The sequence below is a fragment of the Mustela nivalis genome (assembly GCF_964662115.1).
Source record: "Mustela nivalis genome assembly, chromosome: 4".
Taxonomy (NCBI): domain Eukaryota; kingdom Metazoa; phylum Chordata; class Mammalia; order Carnivora; family Mustelidae; genus Mustela; species Mustela nivalis.
Genome location: NC_139023.1, coordinates 62729290 through 62748433, shown reverse-complemented (window position 1 = coordinate 62748433; position 19144 = coordinate 62729290). Strand labels below are relative to the sequence as shown.

Below are 19144 nucleotides of genomic sequence, written 5' to 3'. Positions count from 1 at the left end.
GTGGTCTGAGTGCAGAGCCCATGTGGTGGCCCTGTGCTCCCCAGCCCCCGGTGACTCTAGGGCTGTTAACTTCCCACACTGAGGGCTGCGTGCAAAGTTTACTGCAGCTTGGATTCTTCAAAGAGGAATTGCCTTATTGTGTGCTTTTCGTTTATGCTGTCCGATTGCCCACCATCGAGGCCAGGCCAGTTACTGTCTAGCATGGGGAGTCCCTGTGTTGCATACCTGAGTCACAGCAGCTCTAGATTATTCTATATGTGGCAGTCTGATAGGAAACCATGGCATTTCCTCGTAGCCCTAATCTGCTTGTTTCCTTCTCATGCACGAGGCTAGACATCTTTTGCACATGGAAGAGGTATTTGTGTCTCCTTGCCTGGTGAGCAGAACATGTGACCTGGGTTTAGGCTGGACCGTTTGCACACAATGCTTGTCCCCTACTCCTGATCTGCCACTTAATCATCTTGACCTTGAGTACAATCCTGTGCCTCTGGGGCCTCATCTGAACCCAGAGTAGTGGGAGGTGAGGGTTTAACTAGATCCTCTATGCCCAGGGCTGAGAACCAGGGCTCTGGCGAGGCATGCGGCAAATGATTGACCTGTTTCCAGACCCTATAGTTCATGGCTTTTTTCCACCCATGGGACTCCGTAGTTTCCTTCTATGACTCAGTCTCATAGAGTTCACAGGAATGGGCTGCAGTTACCCAGTGACTCCTGGCTTTTAATTCCTTGCTCTATCTGAGCATGTCATGCACTGTTCCGTCCACAGTGGGCATGAAGGCTAGCAGTGCTACTGTGGGTCCAACAAGCCAGCTCCTGACCCCTAGGGCTCAGAGTGTGCAGTCGGGGAGACAGGCATTCATGAGAGAATCACATGGAAAAAATATGTGATTACATATGGTGCCGGGCACCATGAAGGAGGTGATCTCTGGTGCTCTAAGGACCTGGCATTAGAACCCTTCTTGCTGGGAGAGGTTTGTGTGTTGGAGGACTGGTGTGTGGTCGGTCACCGGGGAGGCTCACTGGGGGTAGCAGTGATTCAGGCAGGGGCTTAAGCTTCAGGAAACCCCAGGCTTCAGGTTTTTCCTGGGTTGTTGACCTGTGGCTGGGTGGGGCGCTGTGGGCGGTCAGCTGGAGAGGGAGGACAGCCAGTTGTGGAAGCTGGACGGCTGGGCGTGAGCTTCAGGCTTTGATCCGGATTGGGGTCTGTCAGCCTATGAGAAAGTGAATACTGACCCAGAACTCTCTCCAGCCCCCTTGCTGCTCCAATTTCGGTGGGACTTGCAAAGAGCCTTTCTTTTCAAGCATTCATCGATTTTGTGTCATGATGCTTACCCAGGGATTTAGTTCAGACTTTTTACTTTGAAAATCTATGCTTTGTTGTTTTTGCTGTTTTTGTCTGTTTTTTCACAAACACATGAAACTCTCCAAGGCGCCTGGTTCACTCATGTGCACCCATCTCTTTGGGAGGATACTCCCTCCTGATTGCTGCGGTCTGTGTGGGGGCCAGGGGGACATCAGTTTGAGATTTCTGAATGTCATGGGTATTTTGATGCTGGGGGGCATCCACTGTCTAGCAGATGTGTTGTTACCAAAGATTATGATATAAGATGATCCTGCAGCCGGCAGGGCAGCCCTTCACAGCCCTCCTTCCTGCTTTGCTCACTTATTCCCTTGCCCAACCAGTGTTTCCCGGGCACTTTCTCATTCAGAGCCATTTCCCATGAACCGTGGATGCTGAGCTGGGTCAAAACCAGAAACTCAACAGTTGACAGAGAAGATAGACTCCGACAGTCTTCGCAAGATGGTACAGGGTGCTGGTGGTAGGGGGCACTGCACGGGGTGGTGGGGAAGGGCTCCTGCTCTGACACCAGAAACTGGAAACAGGAAAATGGAGAGGCGTGGCCTCGGGCAGATGGAGGAGCCAGAGGAAGAGGGAGGGAGTCAGGCTCCCAGATAGAGTGTGACCCCATGAGTTTAGGCTTTCCGTTCATCCATCTGGAAGACATTTAGTGAGCAGCTCCCCTTGCCGGGCACTCTCTAGATACAGCAGGGACCACAGTAAAGCCCTCACGCTCATACGCAGTCTGTGGTTGGGGGACGTAGAGTAAATACACGTGAAATATAAGGTGAGGAGTCCCTGCAAAGCCACCACGTGGAGTGGGAGCGCTGCGTTAAGTCAGTGCACGGGGAGCAGACTTTCTCACAAGGTGGTGTCCGAACAGGAAGCCCTGGAGGGAGCTGTGATGAAGGTGGCCCTTCCTCCCTGGGAGAAAAGTGAGGACGTCTGTAGAGTCTTGCTGCTACAAAGAATCCTGGAGATCATCTGGCCTAAACGGCCCGGAGTGGAAATGTTTTCTCTAGCACACCTCCTGCAATGGCTAACCCGTTTTTACTTGGATATCCTGTTGATTGTGAGGGACCGCCATCCCTGGGAGATGGTTACAGGTTGAATTGTGCCCCCCCCCCAAAAGCATAAACTGAAGTCCTAAGCCCTTAGGTCAAGCGAATGTGCCCTTATTCAGAATAGCTTCTTTGCAGGTATGGTGGGGCTGAGGTGACATCTGTCAGGTGGGCCCTAATCCAGTATGATGAGTGACCTTATAAGAATTGGGAAGTTTGGACACAGAGGGACAGCTGTCTGTGAAGACAGAGGCAGGAATCGGGGATTTCCTGAGCATTGCCAGCTAGGAGAGGGGCATAGGTTCGTAACCCTCAGAAGGAACCACCCCTCGTAACCCCTTGGTTTTTGTGTTGAAATCCCGTTGGTTGCGGTTTGTTACAGCAGTCCTGGGGTCAAGTACAGTTCCCCATCTCCATGAGGGCAGCTTGTCCTCCTTGAAAATACCTCCCGTTTTTAACCAGACACATGAGTAGTTCCATGTGAGCAAACACGGGGACTAACCAGGCGAATGGTCTGCGTCGTCCTAACAGATCCTCGGCAGGGCCGCTCCCCACCCTGCTGTCTTGCCCTCTCACGGCCACTGTCTAAGGCCTGACTGTCACCCTGTCTTCACTGGCCTCCTGCACTGACCTCACGTCCATCCCTGGGCCCTGGTCCATTGTCCATACACCAGCCGGGGGACTCTTTTCATGACCCTGACTGGGACATTTGCTGGAAGCCTTGTGCTGGCATGCTCTTGGTAAAACCCTAACCCTCACCACAGCCCGTAAGGCTCTGAGTCATCTGCCCAAGGCAGTGAGGCCCAGGTTGGAGATCTTTTGTGTGCACATGGTCACAATTGCCAGATTTCTGTGAGGTGGTCATGAAAAAGACAGAGGGACTAGGACCACGATGGGAGCTGTAGGGGGACGGATGTCAGGTGATGAAGACCTTTCTGTCTGAGCTCTCTGATGGTGGGAAGCCTGCCTGGAGAAGCGGGTAGCTCCCCATCATCATGTGAATGTGTGTATGCGTGTATATGCATGTGTGTGCCTACACGTGTGTACATATGTGTAGGTGTGTGTGTGTGCAAAGCAGAAGCTGGGGACTTGGCAGGGAAGGTATTAAGGAAATCTGAGCATTGGTTGGAAAAATGACCTAGCTGACATCTGGGGTTTATCTTATTTCATCTTTAAATGTTTCATTCTACAGTTTCTTTCAGGTGCTTTTCAGGTAGAATACAATCTGTCTTTCCAAATAAGAGTCGCATGAGTTATCTGTCTGTCTAGCCAGCTAGCTATAATCCATCTGTCCACTCATCCATTCATCGGGCCAGCCAACCAGCCACCCACCTACTAATGCCACCATCCATCCACCAGCCACCCATCCCTCCATACATACATATGTCCTTCCATCCACCTACCCTCCCATCCACCTATCCATCCATCTGTCCGTCCGTCCATCCATCCATCCATCCACTCATCCATCCATTCGTCCAAACATATGTCCTTCCATCTACCCACCCACGCATCCATCCATTTACCCATCTCTATGTTATGTTTCCTTCACATCTTCTTTTCTTTGCCATAAAGAATGATATCAGGGAAGACTATGGCAGACATACCCACAGCAAGAGCAATGTGAAACAGCAATTTCTAGCATCTGTTTTGTGCTAGGCATGGCTTAGTGCTTTTGAGCATGTTGGTGTGACTGTGGCAGTAGATAGAAGGTAGACTGAGGACTCTGAGGCCACATGCCGTGGGTTCAAATTCCTGCTCTTCCACTTAATAGCTATGCTACTTTTGACAAGGTATTTTAAATTCTCTGCACCTCAGTTTCTTCACTTGTTTTAAAAAAAAGTTAATCACCTACTTTATAAGATTAACTGGGTTGATATTCATAAAGCTATTAAAACAAAGCTTATACATAAAAGGCACTGCTAGTAATCCTCTTAATGATTTTTATTTGACATGGTTGATAGTATTCTCATTAACCAGGCTGGGAACAAGGCTCAGAGACATCAGGTAACTCCCCTGAGTTGCCCAGCTCTGAAGGGATGATGGCGAGATTAGAGGCTGAGTTGCTGTGACTCATAAGCTCATTGTGCTTTCAGACCTGATGAAACACTCATCACCTTCTGTGATGAGGTGATTAGTGTGTGCCTGAAACGGAGCTGGGAGGAAGTTTCCAGGAGGATCAGAAGTGGGATGAAGAACGCTTATTTCTTTTTCTCTGTTGCAGAGGACTAGTGTGTGGGGGTGTGGCCAGCAAGTGGGCGGGGAGCGGGCTGGGGTAGGGATCTGGTGGCATCCTTTCTCCCTTCAAGGAGCAGGAGGCCAGGAGTGGGCGGGCCCAGCCAGGCTTCTGAACAAAGGAATCTACAGGAGGGAAATGTCACAGAGGACCACAGAGGACGGATGCAGACCGCTGACCCCTTGAATCCTACAATCTGTTTGAGTTTATACAAAACCAGGAGTATGATCTCATCATAACATTTACTGATGACCTGCTCACATACAGTGACTATTTTCACTCTGATTTAAGCTCTTACTAGTTCTAACAGTGAAGATAATCAGGAGGTATTTTCCCCACTTAATTTGCATTGTCCAGGCCCTCAAATTGACAGTTACAAATAGGATTTTTGGTCCTGGCATGGAACTCTCCTCCTTGCTTTATCAGCTGCCTGTGGAAATTGACTCCTAGGATGAAAATCCCAGTTTCCTTCGTCCTGATTGGCTTTCGTGGGTTCTCATTGGTTATGCTTACCCCAACTAACTTGAAGATACCGGATTTATACTGTGAAAATGGGCGTGGATTCTTCTTTTTTTCTTCTGAATTAATGATCCTCCATGCTCATGAGGTCTCTTTCATATTCAAGGGGACATTTTCTGCCTTGTGTGCAAATCCTGTCCTCATTTTGTGTTCTGACACCTACCTGCCGTTTGGCGAGAACTCAATTAATGTTTACATGAAATAAATAAGGAAAAAGGCATGAAGGTTATTCCCTTTTCTTGATCGTCAGTAGCTAATCAAAGTACTAATCAGGTCTGGGGTAATATATGCTGCGCAGTTTCTTTAAGAAAGAGGTCGTCATAAGCGACCCTGTTAATAAACTTGAATGGTTTCTATTTTGTTATTTATTTATTAAGTGCCTCTTGTGGGGGACATCGTTTCATACTCCTGTGGGATGACCCTCCTTTAAAACAGGAGAATGGTTGGTATGGGGTGTGTGTGCTGCAGAACTAACCTTGGCAAATACACGCATCTTACAATCCGGTGACAAGATGACATTTTTGTGACATGGAAAAAATGGATATCCCCTGGGAAAGCAGTGTTTGAATCCTGCCAGCTCTGCCGACTTGTAGTAAGAATTCAGCCCAGCGTGTGTGACTCACAGGGGCTCTCTTTGTCTCATGGAACCATTAGGACTTTGTACGCACATTTCATTATAAACAATTTAAAATGCCACGGGAGACAGTGGGAGTTACCCCCTCAGCAGTGCACCCTGTCCTGGAGGTCGACAATGAATTCCTAATGCTTGTTTTTCTCTCTTGTGCCCATTACAGATGAGAGTTAGCTTCATTAGCTGCATGGTATTTTAATTGGTTTAAAGGGACATTGTTCTTTCCTTTGTGGCCTTGGGACATCCTGGCAGTTTTCACTGTTGTCGCTTCTGACAGCTGATCCATGGTGATTAACATTAAAACTTAAAGGGAAAGTGCTTAGGAGATTGCTTCTCCAGGCAGTTGGGAAGGGCGAGCTGTGCACGATACTCTGTTCTGTAGCTGGTGTCCTGGGATGAAGATAACCAAGAACAGGGAAAAGAGGGTGACTTGGAATGGACAAAATTCGAAGTACTACGCCGTACATTTTAAAGATTGCTTGCTTGCTTGCTTTATTAATTTGACTTACTCATTTAAGAGAGAGAGGGCGTGAGCACATGGGTGGAGAGGGGCAGAGGGAGAGAGAGAATCTCAAGCAGACCCCACCCCAAGAACAGAGCTCACTACGGGGCTCATGACCTGCGATCAGGACCTGAGCTGAAACCAAGAGTCAGATGCTCAACCAGCTGAGCCACCCAGGCACCCCTACACTGTGCCTTTTATATTTCTTACTCTTATAACCAGGAGCACTACCCTGTGAGGGTGGTCCCCTTTATGTTGCAGGGGAACTAAGTCCTTAGTTCTCAGGTCCCTTAGCTAGGAGGTGGTTTGACAACAAAGACCTACGGAGATGTCCATCTGTTCATCCCAGCCCCCGTGCTCCCGGTAAAGCACTTGCAGTTTACCCAACATGCAGCCCCAAGATTTTCTTGTGCAAGTTAATCAATGAATCAATGCATGAATGAGGGAGGGCGGGCTTGGGCAAGGTGTATGAGTTTCATATTCAGCAGTCACAAACGCCCACAAACTTGGTGGCTTACAACAACACAAGGGCCTTGTCTTACGGTTCTGGAGGTCATAGTCCCAAACGGGCCTCACCAAGAAAAATCAGGATGTCAGCTCTAGGGGACACTTCGTTTCCTTGTCTTTTCCAGCTCCTTGAGACCCACCCTCTCGCTGGCACAAGCCACTCCTTCCTCTTTGAAGCTGACGATGATTCCGCCCACCCCTGCTCCTCCCTCCCTTCTCCTTCTGATCCTACCTGTCTTCTGCTCCCTCCCCTCCCTGGTAGAGACCCTTATTAGTCCTATTTCTGTGGTCAAGGTCAGCTGACAAGCAACATTGTTTCTTCTTTGCTGTGTAACCCGGTGCTAGTTGGAGATTCTGAGGATTAGGATGTGGACATCTTCAGGGGACCATTATTTTGCCTGCCATGAGACGCATCCTTAAAGATTAGATCTACTGTGTCTGTCTCAGTAGAGAAGTCTTTTTTTTTTTTTTTCCTGAGCCTTTGGAACATTGGTTCATTGAACATTTAACCATGCGTACTGTGCCCAGAGCATCTCTTGTGCTTTCCTCTTGCTTTGTGACCCGGGACACTCTGCGCGTGTGATGTTCAGTAAGTACTTGTGGGGAAAATGAAAGATGAGGTGCATGAGCTGTTGTTTAAAACTAGACTAATTGGGTTGTGTCCAAAGGACACAGGAGCTGGTCTGACCTAAGATGGAAAAATCTGAGCATTGAAAAGAATAATACCTGCATTCGATTGAAACCCACTAAATCTATAAAAATCTGTAATTTCATAGCAATACTGTGCAGAGGCATGGAATGTTCCAGCTGAATAAACCCTTGGACTTGGAAGATTCCCATAAGCCCCACCTTCACCCCCTGTATGCACATGGCTGGAGGGTAGGAACATGGCTTGCTGTGAGGACGCCAGGCAACCTTCCATGGGTGCCCTTGCCCCAGGTCACACTGTGCATGGTTTTTCCCCACGTGACACAGCTCAGCTGTAAAGGAGATGTAATCCACCTCAGGCAGGTGTGGGAGCTTTCTTGTCTTAAAAGCTTCATCCCCCTGGGGTGCCCGAATCTGCTGTAACAACTCACAGACTGAACATCCAGGGTTCCCACAAGGGACACGCCCAGATCCCAGTGTCACCTCACTCTTCCCTGTTAGATGTCCATGGACATCTTTGCTTTGCTTTCAAGTCCTCCCATCCCAAAGTGATCTACCAATCAGCTGTCATGTCCCCCCTAAGCCATGCTGCCTGTAACATATTTGATGTTCTTCCCCTTATGGGTTTTCCAGGTAAAGGTGATCCCGAGCTCAGACTCTCTTAGGGACTTGGCCAAAGTTTATCCATCTTTTCCTCTCATAGCAAACCAAACCAAACCAAACCAAACCAAAACAACAACAACAACAACAACAAAATAATAGGCCCACACTCGTTCATTACCATTGGAAGTTGCTATGACAACCAACCATCATTAGCAAAGGCTCAAACATCCCTTCTGTCTATAGACTTTATGTCAGAGTAACTGGATTATGGAAGAATCTCAGCTTTAAGAATGTGGTAGGGATAGAATTAGAAAATGTGCATTTTTCAACCCCTAATGAAATCGTGGGTTTAAGTGACAGTTACACGTGGATGTTAAAGCCGTTAGGTGAAAGTGGATAGATTTCAACAGATCATGTTGACCCGCCTTGAACCTACTGATCTTAGTAGTGACCCGCCCTCTGATTAGATAGGAAGCACACGTACCACTTACGGGGTATTTTGGACAGCAGATTAAGTCTGATTCTAATCAAGACCTAAGATCCAACTAAGACTTTACAGGATATACAGAGGCTAGAGGAACATTGACACCCTGTGAAAGGAATCCACCAAACCCAGAATGGGGGGGGGGCATTCTGCAGGATAAATAGCCCAGCCTCTCCAACAGATCTGTGGCATAAAAGAGAAACAGGGTTGGGGGGCCAGAATAAAGTGGACTTAACTGACACTGGGGGATCTTGTTTGGTTCTTGAATGAAATTTCCAACTGTAAAAATCATTTTGACACATTTGAAATCATTTGACTAATGACGGCTATTAATTATTGGAGTTACTGTTAATATTTTCAATATGATTGATAATATATATGGTATAATCATGACATCAAGGTTAGGCAAAATAGATACACACACGTTGATATACATATACACATGCTTATATAGGCTTATATCCTTGATGGCTAAAGGTGCACACTGAGGAATTTACAAGTAATGGGATTTGCTTTAAAAAGCTAAGTCAAGCAGAGAGAGTCAATTATCATATGGTTTCACTTATTTGTGGAGCATAACAAATATCATGGAGGACATGGGGAGTTAGAGAGGAGAAGGGAGTTGGGGTAAATTGGAAGGGGAGGTGAATCATAAGAGACTATGGACTCCGAAAAACAATCTGAGGGGTTTGAAGTGGCAGGTGTTTGGGAGGTTGGGGTACCAGGTGGTGGGCATTATAGAGGGCATGGATTGCATGGAGCACTGGGTGTGGTGAAAAAATAACGAATACTGTTTTTCTGAAAATAAATAAATTTAATTAAAAAAAAAAAAAAAGCTCAAACCCTGGAGTCCTGGGATCCAACCCCGTATCAGGCTCCCTGCTCAGCACTGAGCCTGCTTCTCCCTCTCCCTCTGCCTGCCATTCTCCCTGCTTGTGCTCTCTCTCTGTCAAATAAATAAAATCTTTTTAAAAATGCTTCAACATTGGGGTGCCTGGGTGGCTCAGTTGGTAAAGCGACTGCCTCCAGCTCAGGTCATGATCCTGGAGTCCCGGGATCGAGTCCCGCATCGGGCTCCCAGCTACACGAGGAGTCTGCTTCTCCCTCTCACCTTCTCCTCACTCATGCTCTTTCTCACTGTCTCTCTCTCAAATAAGTAAATAAAATATATTTTTTAAAAAGATGCAAAAAGCATCTTAAAAAAAATGCTCCAACATTAAGAGAGTAACAAAAATGAGTTTGGTAACTTGTGACAGTTTTTGAGGTTGGGTAATGAGTGCATTGGGAGTCATTACTTTTGTACTTGTCTCTACTTTTAAATGGTTGACAATCTCTGTAATAATGTTTTCTTAAGACACTTATCTTTTTACAATAAGATGCCACTTTCTCCCATCAAATTTTCAAAGATTTTTTTTTTTTTAGATTTTATTTATTTATTTGATAGGCAGAGATCACAAGTAGGCAGAGAGGCAGGCAGATAGAGAGAGAAGTGGAAGCAGGCTCGCTGCTGAGCAGAGAGCCCGATGTGGGACTTGATCCCAGGACCCTGAGATCATGACCTGAGCCGAAGGCAGCAGCTTAACCCACTGAGCCACCCAGGCGCCCCTCAAAGATTTTTTTTTTTAAAGATTTTATTTATTTGTCAGAGAGGTGGAGCGAGAGAGCACAAGCAGGGGGAGCAGCAGGCTCCCTGCTGAGCAGGGACCCTGGGATCATGACCCGAGCCGAAGTCAGATGCTTAACCAACTGAGCCACTCAGGCATACCTAATTATCAAAGATTTTTAAGCATTGTAGAGGGAGTGGTGAAAGAAGGATCCTACTGCTTTGCTCGGGGAGTTTTCTGGAAAGCAGTTCGGCAGAACATTCTAGAAGGCTTTGAAATGTTGCTCACATTTGATCCAGGGATTTCATTTGTGGATCTCGTGCAGATTATCATTGTGAATAGCAAAAGCTCTTTACGAAGATAGTTACTGCCAGATTATTTTAGGTTTTGAGTTTCTCAAGTAACCCAAATATGTGACACTAGAAAAATAGTTTAAATGAATCATGGGACATCACAAGGTGAACCATTTTGCAACCATTATTTTGCAACCATTGTAAAGGAGAACTTTCCAGTTTTGTTTTTTTTTTTAGATTTTTTATTTATTTGAGAGGGAGAGTATGCATAAGAGATGGACAGAACAGGATCAGGAGGAGGGGGGACAGGGAGAGGGAGAAGCAGACCTCCTGCTGAGCAGGGACCTGGGGACTCAGCCCTAGGACCCTGGGATCATGACCTAAGCCAAAGGCAGACCCTTGGCCAACTGAGCCACCCAGGCACCCAACCTTTACAGTTTTTAAACACCCCCAGAAGATACCTGTTACAATGCTGATTGAAAAGAAATGGACAGAATTGTCCTTGCCTTTGTGTAAAGGCTATGCATCCATGGAAAAGCATAGGCACAGAAAAAAAAAAAAAAATTGGAAGCAAATACAACCAAATGCATTCACTGGTTCTGTTGAAATGTTGGCGTTACAGTGAGTGAGATCTTTCTGTCTTTATTTTCCAGGTATTTTTAATCATGAATATAAATTAATTTTTTTCTGCGCATCATTTTACGTTTGTATAGATATATAATTATTATATATAGAGAGATATAATTATAATATAATTATAAAGGTATTAGCATACTTTAAAATTCACCCATCTTGGGTGCCTGGGTGGCTCAGTGGGTTAAGCCACTGCCTTCGGCTCAGGTCATGATCTCAGGGTCCTGGGATCGAGTCCCGCATCGGGCTCTCTGCTTGGCAGGGAGCCTGCTTCCCTCTCTCTCTCTCTGCCTGCCTCTCCATCTACTTGTGATTTCTCTCTGTCAAATAAATAAATAAATAAAATCTTTAAAAAAAAAATAAATAAAATAAAATTCACCCATCTTAAGGGTATAGTCTGATCTGTGACTATAAAACACATGGTCATACAACCACCGCCACAATCAAGTTCTAGAACCTGGGCCCTGTGAAACATCCCATTGATATTTCTTGAGTACAATTTATTTTTAGAGCACTTCCAGATTTACAGAAACACTGGGAAGCTAGTGTGGAAAGTTCCCACAAACCCTGTACTCAGATTTGCCTGTTGTTCACATGTTATACGATGATAGGCCACTTACTACAATCAGTGAGCCAATGTGATACACCAGGATTAATCGAAGCCCAGCCCTCATTCAGATTTCCATAGTTGACCTTATGACTTTTCCTTTTCCAGGATCCCATCCAGGGTACCGTACTACATTTAGTGGTTATACCCATAAGTTAATTTTTAATTAAAAAAAAAAAGAAAAATTAATTTCAGCTTACAATCCTCCAAATATATTAACTATCCATTTTTTCCTCAGCCTTCTTATTGTTATTTTCACTTGTTGACAAGGACCAGGCCTTGTATTAGTTCTGTTCCTTGCAGTTTCCAGTGGGGCACCCTGCAGATTCCCTAAATGGAGCAGGAGGGAGGGAGGAAGAGGAGGAGGGAAAAGGGAAAAAGAAAGCCCTTACCTACAAGAAATAAAAACCTCAGAGCTCTGAGGGACCTTCGGTTTCTGCTGTGGCTTCATAAGTCATGTCCTCTTGACTTTTGTGTCTCCCAGGCTGGAGATTGCAACCCTGAACCGGGCAGACTCAGACCTGGAGGCTTGTCGAACCCAAATCAGCAGAGACATCATTGCCCTTTTGCTGAAGAACCTGACCAGCTCTGGCCACCTCTCCCCCCAAGTAGAGAGGAGGATGGGTGCTGTTTTCAAAAAGCAGTTTCTCTTGCTAGAGAAAGAAATTCAAGAGGAGTATGATCGGAAGATGGTGGCCTTGACGGCTGAATGTGACCTGGAAATGAGAAAGAAGACAGAAAGCCAGTACCAGAGGGAGATGGCAGCGATGGAAGAGGCAGAGGAGTTGCTGAAACGAGTCAGTGAGAGGGTAAGGCAGCTTCGAAAGGAGGGTTTCACTCGCCTCTCTGCTTTCTCTCATACATCTGCTCATCCTTCCATCCATTCACCCACGCAGCCATCCTCGTCACCCATCTCTTCATCCCCCATTCCCTGCCCTTCCATCCACCTGTCATTCAGCCATTCATCTGTCCATTCACCCACCCACCACTCTTGCATCCACGTGTCCATCCATCCATCTGTTCACCCCTCCACCTACCACCCTTCATCCACTTGTCCCATCTACAGTCCTTCTCTCCATCCTCCCAACCACCACTCTTTGACCAACCTGTCCATCTATACATCTATCCATCTACCTCCACATGCTTCTGTTCCCCTGTCCATCCACCCATCCATCTATCCATCCACCTACCACTCTCCTACCCACCCATCCAACCATCTATCTGTCCATCCACCCATCTACCTACACTCTTCCGTCCATCTACCTATCCCACCTTTCCATTCACCCATCCATCTATCCATCCACCTATCACCCTTCCATCTACTTGTCCATCTGCAGTTCATCCATCCATCCATGCATCCATCTACCTATCATTCTTTCACCCACTCATCCACCCATCCATCTGTCCATCCACCTATCTATTCACCCATCCATTCACCCATCCATCTAGTCATTCACTCACCTACTATGCTTCCATCCACCTGTCCATCTATACTTCCATCCATTCATCCACCTACCACTCTTCCATCCACCCATTCACCTAACCATCCACTCATCCACCCACCCATCCCTCCATCCACCCACTCATTACCCTTCCATCTACGTGTCCATTCACCCATCCACCCACCCACCCACATTCTTCCATCCACCTGTCCACCTATATACATCCACTCATCCATTTACCTACCACCCTTCCATCCAAACATCCACCGGTTCATCCAGCCACCTACCACCCTTCCATGTACTTGTCCATTTACAGTCCATCCATCCATCTACCCACCCACCACCCTTCCATCCACCTGTCCATCTATCCATCTATCCATCCATCCTTCTACCTATCATCCTTCTGTTCACCTGTCCATTTGCCCATCCCCTTGTCCAGTCACCCATCAGTTCACCTATTCATCTATCCATTCACCTACCCACCACTCTTCCATCCGTCTGTCCGTCTATACATCTGCCCATTCATCTTACCTACCACCCTTCCTTCCACCCATCTACCATCCATCTATCCATCCATCCATCCATTCATCCACTTACCACTCTTCAATGTACTTGTCCATCTATAGTCCATCCATCCGACCACCCCCCCAACCATTCCCTTAACCTGCATTCCTTTTGTTCACCTGTGCATCCACCCGTCCATCTACATACCCACCACTCTTTCTTCTACTTGTCCATCCAACCATCCCAAACTTATTTAGAAAGATTTTATTGACCACTGTCTGCCTCTCGGTCACTGGACTAAGCAGTGAAGTACTGAGGAAATGAGACATGGTTCTTGGGTTCATGAAGTTCATAGTTTAATGAAGCATCTTCACGTGTAGAAGACATGACCTCATTCGGTTATACTAGAATAGACATATGTTCACATATGTCACATTTCATGGGACATCACGGGGAGAGTAAAAAGGTTTCATTCATGGAAGAGTGCATCCACAGAAAGCATGGTTCAGGGAGGCTGTGATGTCAGAGTGTGTGTGTGTGTGTGTGTGTGTGTGTGTGTGTGTCCATCTGGGCTGCACTTTACTAGCTCTTGGAGCCCTCTAGCACCAGCTCCACCGTCAGACAAACCTGGACTCCCACTCCAGTATATTCTAGTTCTGCTCCTGAAGGGTATAATTAGCACGACTAATTACAAGGCTGAGGGCGCCCCCTCTCGGCTGGCTGGGAGAGGAAGGAAAAGCTTGCTGGGGCATGGGCTGCTCTAGGCTCAGTGCACAGTGCTCAGAACTGAGAGTTCTGACCCCTTAGGTTTCTCAGGGCTGACCTCTGTTGATCAGAGATGAAGTCTCATTTTTCTAAGAAATGCGTCTGTTTCTGTCTTGAGGGAATCGTGCCAGAGTTTTTTCCTGAGTGTGTCAAATCAAGCCTGATTTCTGTCTTCTTCTATGAAAGAGTGGACTTGTGCAGACCCTGTGGCTTGAGCCCGCATTTCCAGGTCTGGAAACCTGTCATCTTGGGGAGGTCTAACACCTGCTTGGAAATAGGCTTCTGAACTGCTAACTTCTGCTCCCCAGACTGCTGGCCGGCACAGATATCCCCTGCCGGTGGACTGACAGGGCTGACAACTCATGGCTCTCAGCGGGTCATCTGCTGTCAGCCCTCACACAGACACATTGGGCAGAGACCAAAAGAGGCAAGATTCATACCGTCTTAGCCCTACCTTCTCCCTTGCATTCAGTTCCCCTTACCTTAACATGGATCCCGTTTGAGGGTGAGGCTTGTTTTCTGCTTGGCTCTCGTATGAGTTTCTGTGGTTACTCTTTTTTTTTTTTTTTTAGATTTTATTTATTTATTTGACAGAAAGATAGAGAGAGGTCACAAGTAGGCAGAGAGGCAGGCAGAGAGAGGAGGAAGCAGGCTCCCCACTGAGCAGAGAGCCAAACTCAGGGCTCAATCCCAGGACCCTGGGATCATGACCTGAGCCGAAGGCAGAGGCTCTAACCCACTGAGCCACACAGGCACCCCTCTGTGGTTGCTCTTAACAAATGACCACAGATTTCATAGCTCAAAACAACAGATTTTGATTCTTTCACATTTCTGGGGGCCGGAAGATCGAAATGCAGGTGTCCGCCGGCATGCCCCCTCTGAAGTCTCTAGGGGCGCATCCTTTCTTGTCTCTCCCAGCTTCTGGTGGATCCAGGCGTTCCTTGGCTGGTCGCTGCCTCACTCCTGTCTTGACTTCGTGTCCTCACATGGCCGTCTTCCATCTTGGGACCGCCTATCTCTTCTCTAATAAGGTTGCTTGTCTTTGGAGTTAGGTCCCACCCAAATAATCCATGGTAATCTCCTAAGTGCCTTATCTTAATTACATCGGCAAAGATCCTCATTCCACGACAGCCTCAGTCGCAGATTCTGGGTTAGGATGTGGTTGTGTGTCATGGTGGGGAGTGGGGGTGGGGAACACTCTTTCCACCACCAGAGTTCTGCCAGCTGACCCACCTCCCCCCCCGCCCACTTCCCTCCATGACTATATTGGTCCATGCATAGTCTCCCTGAGCCTGGCACTTCAGAAACCGTGCGGAGTGCACAGCGCCGTGACAGCCCCTAAACCATCTCATGGTCTCTCACTCTCTTTTCTCAAATTTGTTATATCTTTTGTTCTCGTGGACACAGTCCCTGCTTGGAAAGTGTTAGAAAACAGGAGTCAGCAACTAGACCTATGAGCCCGGCTGACCTCTGGGTGGAGAATGGTTTTTATGTTTTTAAAGGATTGTAAAAAATCAAAACAAAACAAAACAAGCAGAGGAATATGTGACAGCAAACCCTAGGGGGCCGGCATGCCTTAAAATATTTATCCGGCCCTTTAGAGAAAAGCTTGTCAACTCCAGTTCCAAAACATAAAAAGAAAAACCTCGGGAAAAAAAATATATAGAACCCACATCACCATCCAAGGCAGACAGACATTCCTTTGGTCTGGGTTTTGAGTTCCTGCTATGCACCTGACCCTGGAGATAGAAGGATAGTAAGACAACCCCCACTCCTATCGTTCGATTTCAGCATATATTTTGACCTTCTGCGTACCTTTTTTTAAAAACAAAATCAGGTGCATGCAGTTTATAGAATTGTATGTTTTCACTTAATATCACGTGATTGTAGTAAGTGCTCTCACATGTAAGTTTTGGCCACTGTTCTAAGCTCATTACACAGGCCTTCTCATCATATCTTCACATCACCTCGGTGAGGTGGGAATTGACTGGATCCCACTTTTCCAGCTTAGGAAACAGATTCAGAGAAGGTCCCCTACCTGTGGACACATGGCTGGGGCCAAGACGAGGACCCAGGCAGCATGCACCCACCCCGCACCTGCCCACCCGCGTGGTGCAATGGTGTGTCATACGCCCTCACTGCTGTGGGCCTGGGTAATGCATCCTGCTGGGCTTCTGCCTTTAGCAAACTAAAGGCTCCCTGGAACAATGTAGTTTTAAGTGTTTCCCGAATCTTGGCACTGGTCTTAGGGCCACGAGGAGGGATGGCGGGACAGGGTGCTCCTGCTTCCCTGTGCACCTGCCCCCACACCCCAGTCTGCTGGCTTGCAGCAGGAGGCCACCATCACTCTGGGTCCCATGGGTCTCCCTGTTTAGACCAGTCGCCTTATCTGAGTCAATGTGCTGCCAAAAGTAGCATCTGAATGGCAACGTCAATAGAGGTATTTCTCTTCCAGCCCTTGTCAGCCACTCCATCTTACAAAACTGCCAATGACCTTGTAACTTATCTGTATATTTATCATAGTCAACTTTAAATAAAAGGTAAGGAAATATTTTGGACATATTACTCCAACAAGCATTCATTTTTTATTTTTTAAGAAAACTGAGCAGAATCGGGTTTTTTGATTAGAGTGTAGGAATTCTACTAATTAGAGAGGAAATCTGTTCACATTTAAATGCCTGTGTCATCTCATAGGGTTTTCAAAGTGTGTCTCTGTTGAGAGGCCTTGGGGAGAGTATTGGTGACCCTGGACTGTGCAGAGACAGCTTGGGTTCAGATCCTCACTCTCTTCTTGCAGAAGGTGCATTGGCTCGGTCCTCCTGGGTCTCAGTTTCCCCATCCTGCAGTTGGAGATACAGTTTTTACAATTGGGCATCTTGCTAAACTGAGTACCGGGAGTATAATTTAGTACAGACACAATTTTCTGTTGCAGTCTCACATTTTTGTTGGTGCAGAGTCAACAATGGCAAGTTGCTCTGGAACAACCTGGCCCAGACCTCTGATTCTATGTTCCCCCCTATTCTCTCCACAGGGTAAGTTACTTTTTAGGGAGTGCTGAAAACCAGGGGATAAACATGCCTCATTTCCCTGTAAAGTCCATTGTAGTCGAAAGTTCAATGGGGAGTTGGAGTCTGTGACCATGACTTCAGTATGTCTTTAAAAATGCACATTTGTTGCCAATATTTACAGTATAAGACTTCATGTAAAAATGCAGGCTTCCAGCTTCTCATGAAATGGGAGATGTACTGCCCTATGTCCAAATTCCTGCAGAGCCCTCTTTGGTGGGCTGAGTTGTGACTGGCCCTATAGGCAGGCTTTGTTCTCCACTTTGCCCCACTCTCCACCACTCCCTAATGGATCTCATACCAGGACCAGTCTCTCAACTTCCATCCACAAGTTGCCTTGCTCCTGGAGGCCCTTTGTGGCAGGGTGTGGGTGTCCCCCTGCTTTATGGCATAGCCTTCTCATCTGTGCCCCCGGGAGATTGAAATAGGTCAGGGGGTGAACACATTTCTGCAGGTCTCTGGACCCCTCAGGAGGCCAGTGTAGAGGAATTGAGGGGGGCCCCCATCATAAATTCGTGTTAGGGAGTATTTAACCATGACACAAGCAGATCATTGCCTCATGCCTTATTTTTCAGAAATATAAATCTAAACAAGGACAAATAACTTTATCTTGGGATTTCCGTGTGTGCACGTGCACTTTTTGTCCTGGCTGTGAAAAGCTATATGGATCTCACCCCATCTTTCATTCCTGTTAATTAAAATAAATTGAGATTTGCGGCTTGTCGAATTTCATACTGCCAGGAGAGAAGGTCACATTGATGAATGAATCAGCCTCACTGGGTTCCAAACCCTCCCTGAGCAGCAGAATGTCCCTGAGCTCCCAGAGTCAGGGGCCTGGCCCCCTCCTGGCTGTGGGGGAACCGCATTCTGTACTGCAGATAAAAGCTGTGAACAACCACTCTGTCCAGAAGAGTGACTCACAGAAGTCTGATCCAATCCCGCTTATAAAATCAGCTTTGCAAAAAGGCCATGTTGTTTCCTGGTGACCGAGGCAAACCATGAATACCAGGGAGGCGCCCCACCCCCCCTGGAGCTATGGGCAGGAGGGAGTTCTGGAGCTTAGGGGCTGAGGCTGTGCCGTACCCTGAGGGCAGGGATTGTCATGTGTTGGCTGCCAGCCTTTTGGGGGGCCCTCTCAAAGTAGCACTCTTCTTTGTGGGCCAGATTCTGAATAAATTGAAAGGTAAGGCGAAGGAGCTGGGAAGTTAGAAATCACCTTTATGAGGCTTCTTGAGTGATCGGAAGTGGAGATGGTTTAGGTCTGGGTGCTTAGCAACGTGGGTCCCCGACAACCCTGAGTGTCAGTGGGCATATGGTGCTCTGGTCCCTGATTAGCTGGAGGAAGTATAGCCCTCTCCCTCTGTCCTCACCTCCCTCTGACTTTCCTGGGTTCCCACTTAGCCTGCACAGCCACTGAGACCATAGTCTCTTGACCTTGACCCCTCGAATTGCTGTGCCCTTCTCCTCAGGGACACAAACACTTTCCCTTGACTTTGCTCCACCAACATGTCCATCATCTGTGGGACTCTAGAACGAGGAGCCTGAAGATTTGGTTTCATCTCCTCTCCTCTCCTGGCACTGCTGAGAGCTGGGGAAGAACCCATAGCTCCTTGGACCGTGTATTTCTTCACCTGACGTGGACTGTGGCTGCGTCCCAAATCGCCACATATTCAGCAACTTAAAAATAACACCCACTTACCATCT

At 47.2% G+C, this 19144-nt stretch overlaps 1 protein-coding gene across 1 annotated transcript in view; it reads left to right on the top strand.

Moving 5' to 3' along the window:
• Positions 1-19144, top strand: part of EVC2 (EvC ciliary complex subunit 2) — a 119208-nt gene that overhangs the window by 48114 nt on the left and 51950 nt on the right. Inside the window, exon 10 of the mRNA XM_082727465.1 lies at positions 12149-12473. Within this exon, the coding sequence (XP_082583591.1) occupies positions 12149-12473 (325 nt within the window). The remainder of the gene's footprint in view (positions 1-12148; positions 12474-19144) is intronic.